General features: G+C 38.8%; 1 protein-coding gene across 1 annotated transcript in view; it reads right to left on the bottom strand.

Moving 5' to 3' along the window:
• Positions 1-21,719, bottom strand: part of csmd2 (CUB and Sushi multiple domains 2) — a 295,070-nt gene that overhangs the window by 202,105 nt on the left and 71,246 nt on the right. The window contains exon 3 of the mRNA XM_057828476.1: positions 17,236-17,348. Coding sequence (XP_057684459.1) covers positions 17,236-17,348 — 113 coding nt within the window. The remainder of the gene's footprint in view (positions 1-17,235; positions 17,349-21,719) is intronic.

Raw genomic sequence — 21,719 nt, 5'->3', positions numbered from 1 at the left:
ATTCTAAAACAATGACTAATCTGAAGACAACACATCTACTAATCCACACAATACACAGATTGTGTCGAGAGAGACTAAGTGGAAATGTGGGAGTAAAAAAGAATAGCATGCAAACGAGCAACGGTGGCTAATCCTGAGGAGAGAGTGAAGCGGGACGAGCAAAGATGAATTCAGGAGGATACAAAGAGTGGGATGCTAAAAGAGTACAAAGAGTGAATGGAATGGCTTAAAGAAGACTGTATATTTACAAGCAAATTAGCATCATACCGTGCAATTGAAATTATTATAGATGACATGTGCTGACAATCAAGATGGGCTGCTGACGAAAAAAAGTGACTTCAGATGTTTATATTTGTATGCATATACAGCATATACAGGGGTTGGACAAAATAATGGAAACACCTTAAAAAAAAAATAAATCAACAAAAACAAATTTAATACGGTGTACGTCCACCGTTTGCATCAGTTAGAGCCTCAATTCTCAGAAGTATTGATTTATACAACTTGTGAATTGTTTCCAAAGGAGTTTTAAACCATTCTTCAGTTGCAATACCCTCTGACTCTTTTAGAGACAATGGCAGTGGAAGTCGACGTCGTAATTGAACCTGACTATAAATGCTCAATAATGTTGATGTCTGAGGATTGTGCCGGTGTTCTGACGAATGGGTATCCCATGTCGAAGTAGTATCCCCGCTGTTGATAGCAGCTTAATCTTGAACAAACCTACTTTACGTTTTGACACGTCTATTTAGATATACGTACTATAGATATATTATTATATTAAAAATTAAATACTTCCGTTATAATATCAATATTCTTTCTTGAGCAGTTAATACTATTAAAACCCAGGCAACCACATGTTTACTGCTTATCAGACAACGTTAACGTTCTAACGCTATTTTCTCGCAATATCATCAATATTCTATTGTGGTTTTTCGTGCATATACGTAATTGCTTACAGAGTTTAGTGGACAAAAAGCATTACAAAATGCCATGCGCATGCTCAGTAGTGCTTTTGATATCAATTCGACCGGGATACCCATTTGTCAGAACACTGGACATACGGGACGCTCAATTTCATTAGAATGTTCCTCGTGCCATTCTTTAACAACTACTGTACGTTCAATGATTATGGAGCCGAAATATTATGTGCTTTCATTATTTTGTCCAACCCCTATATAAACATATATATTTAAAAAAAAAAAAAAAAACTCTTTCCTCACCCAGCCCCTATCCCCCTGGTAGCTGTTCATGTCTAGCTTGGGTTCTCTACGAGAGGCCTGAGAGCTTGAGGGTCCTGTGCAGTATCTTTGCTGTTCCTAGGACTGTGCTCTTCTGGACTGAGACTTTACTCGTCGTGTGTGGATAAAAAAGAAGGATGAGTACAATCCCAAGAACACCATCCCCACTGTGAAGTATGGGGGTGGAAACCACATGCTTTCAGGCTGCTTTTCGACAAAGGGACAGGACGACTGTACTGTATAAAACAGAGGAAGAATGGTAAAATGCATCGTCAGATTTTAAGCCAAAACCTCATTCCGTCTGTCAGAGACTTGAAGATGAGTCGTGGCTCGGTCTTTCAACATGACAATGATCCAAAGCACACAGCCAAGCTGACCAAGGGGTGGCTACGTAAAAAGCTTATCAAGGTTCTGGATTGGCCTAGCCAGTCTCCAGACCTCAATCAAATAGAAAATCTTTGTATGGAGCTGAAACTTCATGTTTCTCAACAACGGTCCCAAAACCTGACAGATCTAGAGAAGATTTGTGTGGAGGAAAATCCCTGTTTCCATATGTGAAAACCTCGTGATAGAAGTACAGATAGCGTCTGACCTCTGTAATTGCAAACAAAGGATTCTGAACTAACTATTATCACTGATTTTCTCAGGGGTACAATTACTTATGAATCCCAGTAAATTACAAATAAATTATTGAAAAATAATACGAGCTCCAGATTATTATTTTTTTTTTAGATTATGTCTCTGTAAGTGGAAATGCATCTATGATTGAAATTTCAGACCTCTTCCTATTTTGTAAGTGTGTGAACAAAATCACAAGGGGTGCAAATACTTCTGCTCCTCACTTATATATGGCAGAAAAAACAGACAAGGCTGAAAAAGCAGTTTCTGTTCTTGCATCCCTCTTTAAAATAAACTGCTGTATAATTTAAGACAAAAGAACTGTTGCGTTTGATAGAACTATGTCTACATGATGCCATAGCAGATTCGTGGCGCAATAAGCCCCCAAACTATTTTAATGTGTCCGTTTTACCATGAAAACCCGTTTACAGACGACACGCAAACGCTTATGTTTCAACCTAGCCATAAAAAGAAGGTAAGTAATCGTATATATTATTCGAAATGTCTGTCATTTTTAGTTTAGAATAATTAATTGCAGTCTAATATTTAGTTTAAAAAAAATATATATATATATTCACTCGCGTATTTTAAACTTCTAAACAAATTACGTCACAATGAAAAAATTGACGTCTGTAAAAACGTCACGGATATCTACCTTATAACTATCGCTTCATTGTTTTTTTTTTCGTTACTGCCGCATTTCCCCCAATATTTTAGATGATAAATTATTGATCCAAACAAAGAAAATTTGAAAAAAAAAAAACGTTTAAAAGGGTAAATATATGAAAATGAAAATCCCGATTACTCCTTGATGTCTGCGATTTCTGTACCCTTGTTATATTACCATGTTTCACCCCTATAATCCCCCAAAAATCCAGCTGTGGCCATTCACAGCTAGGTCTTGACACTTGGTGATACATGCTACATGGAGTTTTTGGATAGAAAAGAGGTAAGTATGTGATAATATCTTGTTAAAATCTTGGCGTCTTTAATTCTGCTCTCACGTGCTCTCACATCCAGTACGGGTTTTTCTGTTTAATTTTATTATTTTTTTAAATGCCCTCGTGCTCAAAAATTTTCTTCCCCCAGAAAATTGAGATTTTAAGCTTTCCAATGATTTATCACACATAAATATCGGACAGTTTTGAAATTTGGCCAAATTGGGGGTCTTAGAGCGGAATTTCAAGTCACCTGAATGTTTTCCACCATATATATTTTATACAGTATAGTATATACTCAAACAATCCAAATGTGAGCCTTCTCAGTTTTCATGCTGTAATTACGCAACCCATCCATCAGACAACTGTATAGTCATCAAAACAGCAACTGAACATGTCATTTTCTCACATAATTGTGGCTGATGGGGGGATGTAGCACAGGAGGGGGAACGGCAGTTGGGTGTAATAACATCTAGTCTACAATCCTGAGGGGTGGGAAGCTGACATTTACAAGAAGCCAAGCAATTGTTTGTTAATTCCACACTAATGTAAAGTTGCAGATTTTATACTGAAGACTGGTGCCTCACAAAACAATAGATGAATAACAGCATGTGCAACCTTTTAGAGATGTCAAGATATGGAAAGTTAGAGGGCGAATATGAAGTAGCATTTGACATGTTCTAACTAAATGGCAATGCTGCAGCGTCCTCCCACCTAATTGTGTAACAAATGAATAAAAAAATGATTGGTAGAGTTAACTAACAATTATATGAGTGAAGAAGATCATTTGAGCATTTTTTGGGGTTGGAGATGAACAAATAAAAAATGCATGGCTGCAGAGGGTGTTGAGCGCAGCGCAGGAATAATGATGCAGGAACAGTGCCGCTGGGCTTCAAACCTGCTCTTCGCATAGCTGCATTGCTTCACAGCTGTGAGTCACCCTTGTCTGCCTTTCGCCAAGCCTTTCACACCTTGTTATTTTGACTACTATTGCCCCTTCTTTTTCATTACAGTTTATGTTGCATCTTTCGCATTAGGTAATGCCATCTCAACCCTCCTTGTTTGTTAGAGTGCAGTGAGGGTAGGTGCTCCTAAAGTGTAGTTGTCATTATGGGAACAGTAGGTGGCACAAAGCTCCTTTCAATGAAAAAAAAAAAAAAACAGCCATTGACTTCCCTGGTGGCTGCTCGCAAACTGCTGCGGAATGCTCACAGCTAATACTAACTTCCTCCGCAGTCCGCACCAGGCACATTGCAGGGCCCCTGCACAAATTAAACGAACGATGACTAAAATTGGGTTTTTCTGTTCCAGTCAGAAGTATTTGCACCCCTTGTGATTTGAGTTCACGCACTTAGAAAATAGAGGTCTGAAATTTCAATCATTGTTGCATTCCCGCTTATCGAGACATAATCCCCCCCAAAAAACTGGAACTCATATGGTTTTATTTTTCAGTAATTTATTTGTAATTTATTGAAATTCATAAGTATTTGTACCCCTCGGAAAATCGGTGGTATTTTTTTAGTGCAGAAGCCTTTGTTTGCATTTACTGAGGTCAGAAACTTTCTGTAGTTCTTAACCAGGTTTTCACATATGGAAACAGGGATTTTGGCCCATTCCTCCACCCAAATCTTCTCTAGATGTGTCAGGTTCGGGGCTGTCGTTGACAGTGTTGTAAATAACGGTGTTAATAACGACGTTATTTTCTTTAGTAGTGAATAATCTAATTACCCCATTGGCCCGAAAAACATTGAAAACAGACTGAAAAAGTGGGGGTCATCTTACACCAGAAATCATTGAAGTGATGTTCTGTCATGACAGATCTCAGCTACTCTCAAGTTTAACCAGTTTGCATTATTTTATTGCAATGTTTTTCCTTATTCAGATTTGTTTCAAGACTACAGTTACAGTTAGACTTCACTTTGATGGTTAATGCAGTTATTGCAATTTTGTTGTTTTATCACAATAGATTGGTTTATTTACATTTCAAAAACCAGAAGCCATTCATTTATGAATGTGATTGCACTTTAGTTCACATATTTAAATATTAAGATATTAAGATTTGAATGAGGCAAAATAACATGCTCTTTCTCTCAAGTATATTATAATCATTTGTTTCAGATGTACTGTAATTATTTTCCGTATAAAAATTAATTTGGTGTTTAAAAAGTCTTTTTTCAAACTTGAGTCTTGAAAAAGAGGGGGTCGTCTTATAATCAGGCCCGTCTTATATTCGGGCTAATACGGTAATTACTTTTCTAATCTGAGCAATGCCGGTACCGTTACTGAGACGGGAAAGGCCTGCGCTACTCTGCGTTACCATGTTGGTTGACTGACGCGAGAAAAGTCTGAGAATGACTGACTCACGGAGACGAGCGAGCAGAGCAGGAGTGGGGAGGAGGCAAGGGAGTGTGACGTCATTGCAAACGCAATGCTACTATGCTAGGTGGCTCCAATAATACCTGACTGTAGCCGATAGCCTACAAACTACGCTCACATGATGCTACGGTCAATATTACATATACAGTATACAGAACTAGATGCAAATGAGAGACACGGCGGCATTAGCAACATGTATAAAGAACTAGACGCGTTAGTAAAATTTTGCCAACTTAAAGCAGTAGACTTCTCAGGAAGGCTCTGTTGTAGAGAACCTTCCTAGCGAACCTAAGTAACTTTTTATCTAAAATGCTCCTAAATCGGCAAAACTTTAACCTATTTTGAAATGATGAAACGGTTTCAAAACGTACACATGTCGAAAGTAGACAGAAGGGAACTAATGCAATAACGGGAGCAATCTTAACAACTTAAACGGTTGATTCACAATATTAAATGGTAATTGTAAGTGTTGTTATACTTCCATAGCACTTTTCCACCTTTCAAGGCCCTCAAAGTGCTTTACACTACATCGCCATCCACCTACTGGTGAAATAGCACCAGGAGCAATGTGGGGTTCAGTGTCTTGCTCAAGGATACTTAGACAAGTTCATCAGGGCGGAAAATCGAACTGAGCCACCCCACCCCCATGACTTCCACACATAGCAAAAGTTACTATCTAGGTATCGCAATATCCGTAATACCCCTATGTCTAGTTCAGTTTAGGGTAAAGAATTGGGCTAGGGCCAACTGTCCCAAAAACCCTTCAAACTTCACATTGTGTGACCTTTTTTTTTTTTTTTTTTTTGAGAAAAAAAAAACATGAAAATTATCACCAGTTACTTTGCCAAGTAACTAATAACTCTTACATTCAGATAACTGAGTTACTAACACAATTACTTTTTGGGAGAGGTAATTCCTACTGTAGGGTTAGGGTTAGGGTTAATTACTTTTTTAAAGTAAGATTAACAACTGGTCGTTGAGAAACTCAGTTTCAGCTCCATCCAAAGATTTTCTATTGGGTTGAGGTCTGGAGACTCTCTAGGCTACTCCAGACCCTATATATGCTTTTTACGCAGCCACTCCTTGGTCATCTTGGCTGTGTGGTTAGGATCATTGTCATGTCGGAAGATCCAGCCACGACTCATCTTCAAGTCTCTGACTGATGGACGGAGGTTGTGGCTAAAAAACCGACCATACATTTCATAATTCATCCTTTGCTTAATAGAGTAAAGTCGTCCTGTCCCCTTTACCAAAGAGCAGCCGCAAAGCATGAGGTTTCCACCCCCTTACTTCACAGTTGGCATGGTGATCTTAGGATAGTACTAATCCTTCTTTTTCCTTCACACACGACGAGTAAGTTTGCACGAAAAAGTTCTACTTTGGTCTCATGTAACCAAATTAATTTCTCCCATAACCTCCCTGCATCATTAGGATGGCCCCTGGCAAACTTCAGACAGGCCTTCACATGTACTGGCTTCAACAGGGGAATCTTCTGAGCAATGCGTGATTTTTTAACCATTGCACCGTACTGTTCTACTGACAGTAGCCTTTCAAACTGTGCATCCAGCTCTCTTCAGGTCAATGACCAGCACCTGCCATGTAGTTCTAGGCTGAGCCCTCACTTTTCTCATCATGAGTGATGCCCCACGAGGAGAGATTTTACATGGAACCCAAGTCCGAAGTAGATTATCAGTCATGTTTTGTCTTTTCCATTTTATAACAATTACTGCAACTGTTGATGTATTCTCACCAAGCTGCTTTCCAGTTTTCCCAAAGCCTTTTCCAGCTTTGTGGAGCTCAACATTTTTTTCTCTGGTCTCATTCTTAAGCTCTCTGGTCTAGGTGTTAGATTGTGACTGACTGTGGGGTGCACAGGTGACTATGCGCTCAAACGGGTGGTGGGTGGGTGGTTACTCATAAAGGCGGACTTTTTTTAAGGTAGACTGAGAACTCTGTGAGTCATAATTATTGCTGATTCTCAGGGGTACAAATATTTATGAAGCCCAGTAAATTAAAAATAAATTAAATCATACAATGTGAGAGTTTTTTTTTAACCTACTATTTTCCAAGAGGGTGAACTTGCAAAATCACATAGGATGCAAATACTTCTCCTCACTGCATACAGTGGGGCAAATAAGTATTTAGTCAACCACCAATTGATTAGAGAGGCCTATAATTGTCAACATGGGTAAACCTCAACCATGAGAGACAGAATGTAGAAGAAAAAAAAAAGAAAAAACAGAAAATCACATTGTTTGATTTTTAAATAATTTATTTCCAAATTAGAGTGGAAAATAAGTATTTGGTCACCTACAAGCAAGCAAGATTTCTGGCTGTCAAAGAGGTCTAACTTCTTCTAACGAGGTCTAACGAGGTTCCACTCGTTATCTGTATTAATGGCACCTGTTTTAACACATTATCAGTATAAAAGACACCTGTCCACAATCTGAGTCAGTCACACTCCAAACTCCAAGATGGCCAAGACAAAAGAGCTGTCGAAGGACACCAGAGACAAAATTGTAGACCTGCACCAGGCTGGGAAGACTGAATCTGCAATAGGTAAAACGCTTGGTGTAAAGAAATCAACTGTGGGAGCAATTATTAGAAAATGGAAGACATACAAGACCACTGATAATCTCCCTCGATCTGGGGCTCCGTGCAAGATTTCATCCCGTGGCGTCAAAATGATAACAAAAACGGTGAGCAAAAATCCCAGAACCACAGGGGGGACCTAGTGAATGACCTACATAGAGCTGGGACCACAGTAACAAAGGCTACTATCGGTAACACAATGTGCCCCCAGGCACTCAATCCTGCACTGCCAGACGTGTCCCCCTGCTGAAGAAAGTACACTTCCAGGCCCGTCTGCAGTTCGCTAGAGAGCATTTGGATGATCCAGAAGAGGACAGGGAGAATGTGTTATATTTTGGTTTCATCTGACCATAACTTTTTGGTAGAAACACAGGTTCTCGTATTTGAAGGAGAAAGATGACTGAATTGCATCCGAAGAACACCATACCCACTGTGAAGCATGGGGGTGGAAACATCATGCTTTGGACTGTTTTTCTAAAAAGGGACCAGGACGACTGATCTGTCTAAATGAAAGAATGAATGGGGCCATGTATCGAGAGATTTTTAGAGAAAATCTCCTTCCATCACCAAGGGCATTGAAGATGAGACGTGGCTGGGTCTTTCAGCATGACAATGATCCCAAACACACAGCCAAGGCAACAAAGGATTGGCTTTGTAAGAAGCATTTCAAGGTCCTGGAGTGGCCTAGCCAGTCTCCAGATCTCAACCCCATTGAAAATCTGTGGACGGAGTTGAAAGTCCGTGTTGCCCAACGACAGCCCCAAAACATCACTGCTCTAGAGGAGATCTGCATGAAGGAATGGGATAAAATACCAGCAACAGTGTGTGAAGAGCTTGTGAAGAGTTACAGACGTTTGGCCTCCGTTATTGCCAACAAAGGGTACATAACAAAGTATTGATATGAATTTTTGGTATTGACCAAATACTTATTTTACACCATGATTTGCAAATAAATTCTTTAAAAATCAAACAATGTGATTTTCTTTTTTTTTTCCCACATTCTGTCTCTCATGGTTGAGGTTTACCTAGGTTTACAATTACAGGCCTCTCTAATATTTTCAAGTGGGAGAACTTGCACAATTAGTGTTTGACTAAATACTTATTTGCCCCACTGTACATAGTACATATACTGTATATGTAACGGATGCACGCTGGTCCGTTGTGTGCAGTGCGTAGAAACCTCCCTCCCGATACCTTCAAGAGGGTGCGCTGGCAGCTAAAGCTGCTAGCCCGGGCTTTTGGATATATTATATAAAGGGGTGCACATATTTTTTTTGCCCAGGTTCTCAGAGGAGGACCTGGAGATGTGACTTGGTCCTCATTGAGCTTGAGAGCCGACCCGCCTGATGCGATAAAATTATGACAAGCTTTACTTAGAGCCAATTACCTTTAATTAATTATATAAACAATTAACGCTTGATTAACATCAACTGGCACAAAAAAAGTGCCATTACTTTGAAGTGAAATGTAAAGAAATAAACATAAAAGCACTAATTCAAAATAAAGGGCATTCATATGCGGCTCCCACATTAACTCCAAGCCTTTGTAAAAGTGGGATGTCCTCCTCATAAGAGCTCATTGAACGTGCATGTTTAGCTTTGTGAAATGCGAGCAAAAACACGTTTGTCAGTGCATGGCGCTGTTCTTCAATAACTTTTTTCTGCCACTTGTCCATAGGGCGAGTGGGGTCCTGTATGACATCGATAGTTTGCTTAATTGCCACATGCTGTTTTTTTTCGTGCTATTCAAAGTTTGGATGGCTAAAATTCTTTGACCCTACATAAAATGCGCTGCTCTTATTGACGACATTGGGATTCTCCCGGCAAATGTTGCACCACATTTCCGTGCGAGCAACATTTGCTTCTAGCCATGGTACCTCCTGCAGCCACTTTTCAGCAAAAGTCCTTTTTTTCCCGGTAGCTCCAGTGACATCTCTGTCGTCTGTCTGTCTTTTGACGGGAGCAGGGGAACACGGAAATAATTACTCAGTGGGGCCTGCCTCTTTGACATTTTAAGAAGTGATTTTCTCGTGTCCGCCGCAAATACAGTGGTCAGCCATCGGTACGCAAAAGCGTATGGAACCCGTTGAGGGCCAGCGCGTTTGTCTGCGTCCAGTGCGCATGCAGACCACTTATGTGCACCCCTGATTTTATATATATATATGTATATATATATATATATATTTTTTTTTTTTTTTACCAAAATAAATTAATAAAAGAAAACCACCTCATTCGTTTTTCCGAAAGCTAAAGTTTTACCAAGCTTTGTGTGCACCAGACATCTCATTGGCCAGAGAGCACAATCTCAGAGTGGGAGGAATGTTCTTGTTCCTCTGTACCAACTTTTGCACCCTCCCCCCACGCACTGTATAGATCCCCTGAGGGGGCATTGCCATTTATGAGTGATCTCTCTCATTTTAAATTAAGATTATTAGCCACAATTAAAACCAACCACATTTTATTTCTCTTAATTCTATTATTCTAAAAGATACATACTGTATATTTTAGTGTAAAATATTTGTGTATAATATATGCACACATATGACATTTGTTCTGCTTTATAACAAAGTGGATGTAGTTTAATGCATTAAGTCTCTTGATACTGCAAACTTCAGCATTCAAAGTCAAAATGTCATGTAGAATGATCACTTTTCCGTCTATGCGCCACTGTGTATTGGACACAACACTAAGCATTTACTCATTTGAAGGCTTTCTTTTGAACATTTGCACACAGTCTATACCATGGAAATGTACATAGCAACTGAGCAGAACAAAGACTAGCCTGTCTTGCTGTCCACCCACCCCCTAAAAAAACTGACAAAAAGTCCCAGAAGGAAGAGTAAATGAGAGTAGAAATCCTAAAAAAGATAATAATACAAAGACCCTCTACAAAGTATTGAAGCAAATTACAGCATACATTTAACCACACTATTTTAGTTTAGAACAGCATCAATGCTTGAGTATGCTTGAAGCTTGTCAGAGAATGAGGCGGTAGGCTATAACTCACACATCATTTTTTAGTATTGATAGCATGAGAAAATATATGCTGTCTTGTTGGCTATGTTTTATTATCCTCAAACAGGCACATCCAAAATTAACCAAAGAAAAAAATTAAGTAACCATTAATAGCCTGCGGAATAAAATGTATGTATACACAGAGAAAGGCCACATGACTGCTGGTCCATAACTGACCTTTAAGGATATACAGTGGCAATTTGTTCATTTTTTTCAAAAAGTCAATTATGCTGTAAGGTAATAGTCACATTTATCTAGGTTTTTTTAAGCAAATATACACATTTACAGTCTAAGAAAAAAACATGGAATTTATTAACTCACAACCACTGCATTTTTCAACAGGTTGGAAGGGAAGTGGGTGTCTATAGATATTTAAGGCCGAGTTATGCTTCCGCGTCAGACCTGCGCCATCAAGGAAGACCCGATTTACGACCCTGTGCCGTAGCCTGACGCGGTCCTATTGATTTTTCAAACCCAAGCATCATGTCGACGCATATGACGTTGCGGAAATGGACTGTGATTGGTCCGTTCAGACTCTTGTTTCCGGTTCAGCTCGAAATCACCGCCATTCTACACGCAAAAATGACCCATCATCGAAGAGCAAGTCTCGTCAAGACATCATTAAGATTGCCAAATGGAAAGGTCAGTGATTGAATAAAAAAATGGAAGAACCACCGAGATGTGTGTTTGTTCGGAATCGAGTGGCCACACGAAGCGGTGACTAAGTCGGCCAAAAACCGCCAGCTTTTTATCGCTTTATGTCGTATTTTTGGTTTGTGCACTTCATCATTTAATCTGTTTGCTGTGAGTCTGTGACTTATTTACTTGTCACACTTCAAGTATATGAAGAATAAAGCACAGGTTTGGTGTCAAAAGAGTTGTTTTGATGTTTCATTTTCAACAACAGACAGTTCACACATGGTACATCTTCACTGATTGAGAGTGCCTCGGTGCTTTTCTGATAACGTTAACATCAAGTCTTCCAACGCAGTTTGGGAAGTTCCATAGACACCAGAAATCTGCTATGGCTTCCAACTGGTTGGTTGTAGAACATGGCATAAAAATCGGGCCGGAGGGCGTTGCAGACCTCGGACAAAATGCTGGACGCAGTGCTCGACGCCAGTTTGAAGCTAGCCGCCACAGCTAGTTGGTTTTCATCCGAGGCTAAAACTATGCGGCATCAAAAGTTGGGCAGAATGCCACGAAACCGTATTCTGCGTCGCCTGCACCTCAACATTTGTATGATCAACATTTATTCAATGTTGATGAGCTGAAGATCCACATTCAAGCGTTCCATCTTGCATTGTTTATTTTTTTCTCCGTTAAACTAGACAAGAGGAAGTCAACAAGCATGGCCCAAAACCGTACAAACATAACGCTACACCCCTCTAGTGGCTTGGCGCTGAATTACAGAGCAACAGGTCACCTGGACGGAGAACCATCGAATGTCGAATGACGCCGTAGCCGCTGCGCCGTCACCGCAACGCGGGAGCATAACTCAGGCTTTTGTTTATAAACATGTACTAGTATATATGCGATGACACATTTAGAAGGTGGTGTTTTTCTTGGATTTCAAAGTACATGTACAGTGATCCCTCGCTACTTCGCGCTTCAAACTTCGCGCTTCAAACTTCGCGCCCTCCGTCCATCGCAAATACTTTTTGAATTAAAAAAAAAAATACAGATAAGCTGACCCAAGCGGATCGCGCAGTCTCCCTATCGCTCCCTCCTTCTCCCTGCTCTTTAGTCAGGCAGTACACGTGCACTGGAGTTATTAAATTTAACGATGATTGACAGATGGAATGTGTTTGATCTTGTCAGAGTAACGAACTTCTGAAGCGCCACATCTGTCAATCATTAATTAACTAGTTAAACAGTTGCTGTGGCAACTCATTGTGTGTAAATGAGCAGCTCCGAACGGATTTGAGTAGACTCACTCAGTGAAGCATTTAATAAAGCCAAGCATTTTTCTACTACTACTTTATTCTTGTTTAAAAATCATTCGGTGGGAGAGTAACATGTTATGATAATTATTACATTTGAAGTGCTTAAACATTTATTGATATATATACATATTTTTTTAAATTCTCCCTTTGGAAAAAAAAGTGAAAAAACATGTCTTTTCTTTATCATGATCTCTTTCCAATGCTAAATCTGAATACATTGGACACAAATAAAATAAATAAATAAAAGGGGTTTTTTTTTTTTGGTGCTACTTTGCGATTTTTCACTTATCGCGACGGCTTCTGGTCCCCATTAACCGCGAAAAATGGGGATAGCTGTATACTGTATACATATAGTGCATACAGCACATGTATGTATGTATGTATTTATCCCGTCAATTATGCTGGAGAAAAATGTTAAAATGAATGAAGAAAAAAACAGGAGTCACACATTTTCATTAAAGGTCGACTTGCTCACACTACAATATATACGTTATGAATATTAATCATTATTAAGATGATAAGTGTTTGCAGCATTTAATGTACCAATTCATTTATCCAGTTCTAACGTTAAAAAAAAAAAAAAAAAAAAATCTAAATTAGAGGTGTAAAAATGTTAAATTAGTCACTATAGAATAGATTGATTTAGCTGTAAAGTTATGTTTGTTTATCTATGCATTTCCTCTTTGGCTGACCCATTTGGGGGACACATTGTCTATGCAGCTAACGCAAAACAGCATCTGCAACACACAGCTAGATAATCATCCTGGTACTTCTGGGAGCACTTTTTAGGAAAGCGTAATCTTTTATTGGAGGCTTACAAGATGAGTGGGAAAAAAAAGACCCATAATATATAAAAAGAAAAATTGCAAAAATACCTGATTGCCCTCTGTCTTGCTGATATTGATTAAATATAGGAAAGTATTTTGTAAAGAGACAGCGAGGGATGAGAAAATGGGGGACTCTGAAGGTTGTCATGGTTACCTGAGTCTCAGTTATTAGAGGGAGATGGGGGGTATCATTTAGGCCTATTGATGAATGGGCTGAAAGTAAAAGAAATATACTATTAACGAGATGAGCTTTGATCATAATAGTGGCTGGGAAGAATAGAAAGACACACACATACATGCACACGCACAAAAGTTACATAAATATGCACAAAATTACAAACAGATTTGCAACCCAAAAAAGATTCACTGTGACATGGGTTACACAAAATTAAGGTGAGCTGCAAAATTACATGTATATCTTTAGTTCTATTATCCAATCAGATCATCGTCAATTTAACACCATTTTTTGTTGTGCTGTACATGTGTAAGTGGTTTATAATACGTAATAGAAATTGATTTATAAACATTAAAACTACAAGGCTTACACATGGCTACTGTAGAACAGCCAAAGATTGTCCAGCACATATTGTATGATAATTTTGCACAGAGACTGGTCTTACATAGAGTATTATGGATAATGCCCTCCTGCACAGATCCACTCTTTTCTCTATAATGTACATTATGCAAATATTGAGTCTCCCTTAAGATAATTCAAGTTATAGTTGGCCCTCACTCCACAGGGAGTGTAGGAGGAAAAAAGAAATTGGCCAACAGTATATACGACCCGATAATAAACCTTGAATAACACCTTCTAATGCAAAACTTTTCTAATGATGACTATTTAACATATAATGGTTTATTCAAAGTAAACAAGACTCACTAAATGTATAAGCATAATGTACACTAAAAGTTAAAGGTCCCCTGAAACTAAAGTATTATTCTCAGAGAGATTTATTTGACTGTAAAATTCTATCCAAGAATACAAATGAAAAATATCCATGCAATCAAAAAATAAAATTGACAGGCTGCAGTATTACCAATTCTATGATATATCGTTGCCAGTCAAAGCATAGAATTCATAATGCATTGATGGGACACAGGGTGTGGGGCCGATTCATAGGAGGCCTATCTCCGTCAAAGCTTCAGAGCTGTTTCCGTTGAAAATGATTGTGAATAAATGCTTAAATCCCTGAATTCTTTATAGATATGGACGAAAAACAGTCTTGATTCTTGGTTAAAAGCAAAAAAAAAATGTGCAGGTAACATTTATTTTACGTAAATATTGCAAACTATGAGGCTAGACAGTAAAAAAATCAGCGGCCACCATATGTAAAGAAAGATTTTTCCACTGAAAATTCATGTGAATACCGTAATTTCCCCAATATAACGCACACTTTTTCCCCCCAAAATCAACTTGTAAAATCATGGTGCGCATTATAAACGGGTACATGGATGGAGACAGAAATATATATATATTACATTTATATATATAAACCGATTTGTTTTTATTGACACGGCCACGTTGTGTTGATGAAACATATGCGGCAACCCGTTGCCGACCATTACGGTACGTGACGTCACTATTTTGTTTCGGTAATACTTCACTCTAATCGGCCGAATGATTTCGTCTTTATTAAATTCTGCTTTTTTCACTCTTCTTAAAGCACAGAATTTATTTTCTTGAACTCATTTGAGTCAACGTTTATTGCAGCTCGGCAACTCTAACCATAACAAACGTAAGCACACTCTTCCTGTGTCCGTCAACTATATCTGTCCCTCGGGAACTCAAACCCAAATAACAATAGTTCCTATTGCTACTGTCGTGTTGACAGCGATGAGCTCTCACGGATTTCCGACTTACGTTCTCACTTTCATTTTACCGTATCAATCCATGGAAGAAACATTTATTCATCATGATGAAACGAGCAAGTTATACAGCAGCCTGTCACATATGTTTTGTTTTCTCCAAGATTCTGGCAAGTTGGAGAAGTTGTCAAATCATATTATTACCGTAAATATTGTCAGTTCATGGTAATGTTTTGAACTACCAATGTGCTATGCTTGTGCTGTGTTTCACCAGTCAGTAAAATCACATTTCTGTGTCTGTACACGAGCTCTTTTTTCTTGTATTCTTCTATTTATTGGTGCTAAAATTAGGGTGCATGTTATAAATAGGTACAATAATTTTCCCTAGATTTTACAAGTAAATTTGGGGTGCGCATTATACACGGGTGCGCCTTATATTCGGGAAATTACGTTAAATACTTAAATCCCTGATTTGTTTATAGATATCGACCTAAAACAGTCTCAATTCCTGGTTAAAAGCAAAAAAAAACAACGTGCAGGTAGCATATATTTTACGTAACTATTGTGAAGTATAATGCTAATGCTGTAGCGGCTAATTTCTCCCACTGATTTTTTTCACAACGTTTCAAAATCCATGCATGGTAGGAAAAATATAATGATTATCTTGTATCCTCCAACAAATCACTCCTGAGACAATCCTTTCATACTACAGCTTTCATACTTTTTCGGACTATATTCGGCGTTAGATCACTGCATGTCACCGACGCTAATGAATCAAGCGGAGTGTTGGACAGCCCCCCCTTATGAAGTCTATGGTCAAAGTAAATCTTCCACTTAATAAAGGTTTCTTGCAAAGAATGAAATGAAAGATTTTTATATAAATAGATGAGACATGTAACTGTTGAAGAAATAAAATACTGAAAAATGATTACATTGAAACCTATTCAAACCTGAAGAATGATTACATTGAAACCTATTCAAACCTATTAATTTAACATTATAACCTGACAAACTAGCGTCCCCTCCAGGGGTCTATCTCTTTCCGTTGAGGTACTTCAAAGCTCAGCTAGCCAATGACACTGAGATCTGGAAGGCATTCGAGGAAACGTTCCACGTGACCAGACCTCGAGCGGTGTTCTTTAAGTGGACTTGGGTTACTGAATGAGAGCGACCTTACGCGGAACATGATCAAGTGGTCTGAATCAGATCAGTAAGCAATATGTGCCTTGTTGGTTTCCGTCTTTGTTCATTACAAACAGACCAGTTGCACGCCCGTAAACATTTTCTTTGCTCCTCAGTTTCATGTATTCATGCAATGTGGTCTTAAAGCCTCCCCTGGGGCTTGACGCTGCTCCATTGAGCCAAATCTCAATATTCACGGTACTACAAAAAGACTGACAATCCCTCTGTCAGGTAATTAGCCTAATTAGTCGATTCACCCGTCTTGCCGTTCCCTCCCTGGGTTCACTGTTCGACCCGTACAGGCCTGAGGAGTGCATTCATTAATATCATTACAGCATGGGTCATAAAGCATCCGATGTCACCGTGTTGAAGCTTCACACCCTGCTCTGTGAAGAAAGCGATAACCTGGCCGGATGGAGTGGATTTAAATGAAACTGTGTAACAGTGTGGGCATTTATTGCAGACTGCTAATCAGTCATGTCTGCAGATTCTTAATCAAGTAGGTTCCCCTCAAAGAAGACTTGAACGAAGGACATATTTTCTTAATGTTTCCCTCAACAAGCTCAGATAACAAGCCTTTTTCCGCCCTTGGAGAGACTATTTTCTCTTTTTTAGCACCATCTCTTTAAAGTCGTCACCTGGATGATATACAGCGTCATTTTATGTTCTAATGGGAAGCAATGAAGGTATCTTACCTTCATAGGATGCTTTAAATCCCTGGCCACTCACTGCGTAGTCAGATAGCAGCCACAAGGTGAGCCTGGAGCCTGTGCTTACAATAGGCGGTGGCAGCTGGAATCCGGTTAACCTGAAAACCAACGAACAGAGGGACAATAACAATCAGAACCAAAGAATCAACAACAAATCTGAGAGCAAGGTCACATCTTTAGCCAGCTGCTTCATGACGCATTTGTGGCCAACCTTTTTTTTGTATCTGTTTAATGAGTTTCTGAATCATCGAGAAGCCATTTAAAATGACAACTCTTCAAGACAGAAGAGCGCGATAGATTTGTTCCCATCAGCACACACTGAGGGACTGCAATCATGCAGTGAATCAGACACCGTGTAAGAATGAGCAAACAGTTGAGTAGACAAACATAAAACTGCCAGGTCCTGAGTCAACAAACATCCCTAATAACCATGCAGAACATTTTAGATGCGAGAGTTAGTTGGAACAGAAAATATGTTTGCTATTTAAGAGAGGGAGCAGAGTACATATACAGTAAATCTATGTTTGCCAGGCAATCCTGGCTCTCCTCCACCAGAACATGATTGGGAAAATGCAAAATATGCGTGTGACATTAGGGACATCTCCGCCCTTGAAGTATGAGTTTCCACATAGACAGGCGATTTGCATTACATATCGAGTAGCACAGTGGGAAAGTTGATAAACTACTCAAATGTAAGGCATATACAGTGGGGAGAACAAGTATTTGATACACAGTCAATGGGAAAACCCATTGGCAGTGTATCAAAGACTTGTTCTCCCCACTGTACAGTGGTTTGGGACCCTAGATTAGGCTTAATATTGGCACTTATGTTCTATGCCTATATGTAAAAACTATAGCTCTGTCTTACCTTCCTTAAAGTAAACGACTTTTTTTAACAATGCATACAGTAAACAATATATTTGGCAGGTGTGCTCTAATCAAACAAGGTAAAAATTAGAGATGCATAACTGGTAGTCTGAAATTTATCGCAAATGAGATACAGACAAGAAAATAAGTATTTTGAATACCACGCTATTTGGCAAGGGCGTAGGTTTGTATTGGGACGGTAGGGACATAACACTCCCAAATTTTTAGGATGCTCAAATTGTCCCCACCAACTTTTAAGCAACCTGATTTGCACTATATACTGAGTTCAGGTACAGTATATTGGTAATTTAGATTGTCTTCCCATATGTTGTAAGGATAGAATTGAACCTACCATTATTAAGTGAATTATTTTCATTATGTTCAGACTTACATTTACCCCTTTTCATTTGTTGAATGTGCCAGTCCATTTTTTTCCCCTGAAACGCACATTTGATTGTTTGATGACTTATACAACATGTCGACAAAATGCCACCTCCTCGACCACCTTCGAAGAGGAGGGATATTAGAAGTTTTTTTTGGCCAGCAGCAGCCCCCGTGAGTAATGTAAAAAGGTGGAGGTGGGGAACACACCACAAATTTTGCTACTAAAAGTCCGACCTGCATCTGAGTTAGCAAAACATTAAACTGTGTATTTGCTAACCTGCAAAACTCAAGTAGGAAGCTGCTTAGAGAAGTGTTGTCCTGTATGTTTTCTACTGTTAACGTTAAACTGAGAAATGTAGTGAACTGAGGTTTCACTCAATTTTCCATCTCAATTTTCATTTTTGTTTTATTTAGCCCAATGGAGCTTTCACTTTTTGTTGAGTTTGGCTGTGCTTGTGGACAAAAGTAGTCATGTTTCACCTGAAAGAAGGCTCCAATTTTATTTATTTTTGTTATTCCTTAACAAGTTTTTTTTTTTTTCAGTTATACTTAATTTCTTTATTTAGGCAGTCAATTTGAGTGGTCTTAAGATTTGTTTTGCATTCATTATAGATAAGAGATTATTAACAAGTTTGCACTTGTGTATAAGTGATGCTCAAATATTGCGATTTAAATTTGCTAAAAAAATCCAGACATTTATTCTGGATGTTTTGAAAATGTTTCTTTGGTAGTTTTTAAACACAAAAGGTTTGAATCGAACGGTGTATCACCTGAACCAAAACACATGAAAGTTAATACAAGTCAATACACATTTATTTTGCATTGATCATTTAGCCAATCAATTAATCAGGTTCATATTCGTGAGAAATGCAGCCCTGACCGTTCACCCAATTTGTTTGGTCTTATTAATGTCCCGTCCCTAGCAAAAAGTGTACATGCAGGTTATGCTGTTAAATTGTTCCTACCAATGTTGAGACCAAACCTACGCCCTTGCTATTTGGTAAGTTCTCCCACTAAAAAATTTTGGAGGGGTCTGAAATTTTGATCGTAGGTGCATGTCCACTGTGAGAGAGATCATCTAAACAGAAATAGCCAGAATCCACAATGTATGATTTTTTAAAATGATTTATTTGTGTGATACAGCTGCAAATAAATATTTAAACATCTGATAAAATGAATGTTAATATTTGGTATAGTAGCCTTTGCTTGCAATTACAGGGATAAAACGTTTTCTGTAGTTTTTCACCAGGTTTCACACACGTGGCCCACCCATCAGTCAGGTTTCTGTGCTGTCACTGAGAAACACGGAGTTTGAGCTCCCTCCAAAAGGTTTTTCTATTGGGTTTAGGCCTGGTGACCGGCTAGGCCATGCTAGAACCTTGTTACTATTCTTACCGAGCCACTACATGGTTTTGTGCTTCTGGTCATTGTCATGTTGGAAGACCCAGGCACGACCCATATTTCAGTGCTCTGACTAAAGGAAGGAGGTTGTTCCCCAAAATCTTACAATACAGGGCCTCATTCATCCTCTCTTTAATACAGGGCTGTACCATGCGCAGAAAAACACCCCCAAAGCATGATGCAACCACCCCCATGCTTCACAGTAGGGATGGTGTTCTTGAGATTGTACTCATCATTCTTCTTCCTCCAAACACAGTTAGTGGAATTATGACCAAAAAGTTCTATTTTAACATCTGACCACAAAACTTTCTCCCATGACTCCTCTGCATCATCCAAATGGTCATAGGCAAACTTAAGCCGGGCCTTGACATGTGCTGGTTTAAGCAGGGGAACCTTCCATGCCATGCATGATTTCAAACCATGACGTCTTTCCAGCCTTGTGGATGTGAACAATTTTGTCTCTCGTGTCTTTGGACAACTCTTTGATCTTGACCATGTTAGAAGTTTGAGTCTTACTTATTGTATGGGGTGGACAGGTGTCTTTATGCTGCTATCGACCTCAAAAAAGTGCATCTGATTCAGGATAATACATGGAGTGAAGGTTGACTTTTGGTAGGCGGACAAACAGGTCTTTCAGGGTCAGAATTCTAGCTGACAGACAGGTGTTCAAATACTTATTTGCAGGTGTGTCACTCAAATTGTTAAAAAATCATGCATTCTGATTTCTGTTTTTTTTTTTTTTTTTTTTTTTAGATTTTCGCTCTCACAGTGGACATGCACCTACGATGAAAATTTCAAACCCCCCCATGATTTCTAAGTGGGAGAACTTGCAAAATAGCAGGGTGTTTAAATACTATTCTCCAATGTATGCTAATTGCATGATATTTCATTTAATATCTGAAGTGACAAAAATAAAATTGTGTCTGTGATAAGATCAAATGTTTTACTTCCTACATTAAAATGTTGTTTCTAGCTTGTATGGTTTCATTTTATTTGTTTGTTTTGCTTGACTTCCTTGAATAAATATATAACATTTACGAGTCCTTTATGACTTCTTGTGGTTTTATTGGATTTCATATTGCTTTGTTGTGCTAAGAGTCCACCATGTGGAATTTAAGAAGCAGAAATTGAATATTATATTTCAATAATTAGTTTTAATTAGTGTGCATTGCCTTGAGAGAGCAGTCGGTGTGCTTTCACTGAGAATCTTCGCTGTTTAGTGTCTCAGAGAGCAAATCCTCCTCTGTTTAGGTTTGACTGTGTATGATGATGGGTATGATACAGATATAATTGTTTAACGAGGATAATACTTTAAAGCATGTTTATATTGTGTAAAAAACACACATAAACATACAATATTTAAATATGATGGTGCATGAGCATGTTACCCTTATTACAAAGATAGTCTGTGAAGGGCAGCATATCTTCCAGTTATCAGAGCTGCATCCATAAACTCATTCACAAGGTCAAAATATGAACACACTTTATTCAGGGAGGAGCAGAAGATCACCAAAACCAACCGGGTCCATCATTGGCAATCCATCCCAGACCTCTCCACAGGAAGGCAGATCTCATTTTCGAACACAGTCATCCAGCTCCGCTGTCATAAATAACAGTGGGGGACATCATTCTTACCCTTTCACCATAAAGCACTCACCTTTGTATGACAGGTGGACCCATCATTGTGCACATACACACACGCACATACACACCCCAGATACACAGCTTGCCATATTTTGAATATAAAATATCCATGTTTTATGTCTGAGTCAAAAATTGTCATCTGCTATACAGTACTACTTTTTGTTCACTGTCAC

This window comes from Corythoichthys intestinalis, chromosome 22, assembly GCF_030265065.1.
Source record: "Corythoichthys intestinalis isolate RoL2023-P3 chromosome 22, ASM3026506v1, whole genome shotgun sequence".
Classification (NCBI taxonomy): domain Eukaryota; kingdom Metazoa; phylum Chordata; class Actinopteri; order Syngnathiformes; family Syngnathidae; genus Corythoichthys; species Corythoichthys intestinalis.
Note: the sequence above shows the minus strand (reverse complement) of the source record. Positions and strands in the feature narration are given on the sequence as shown.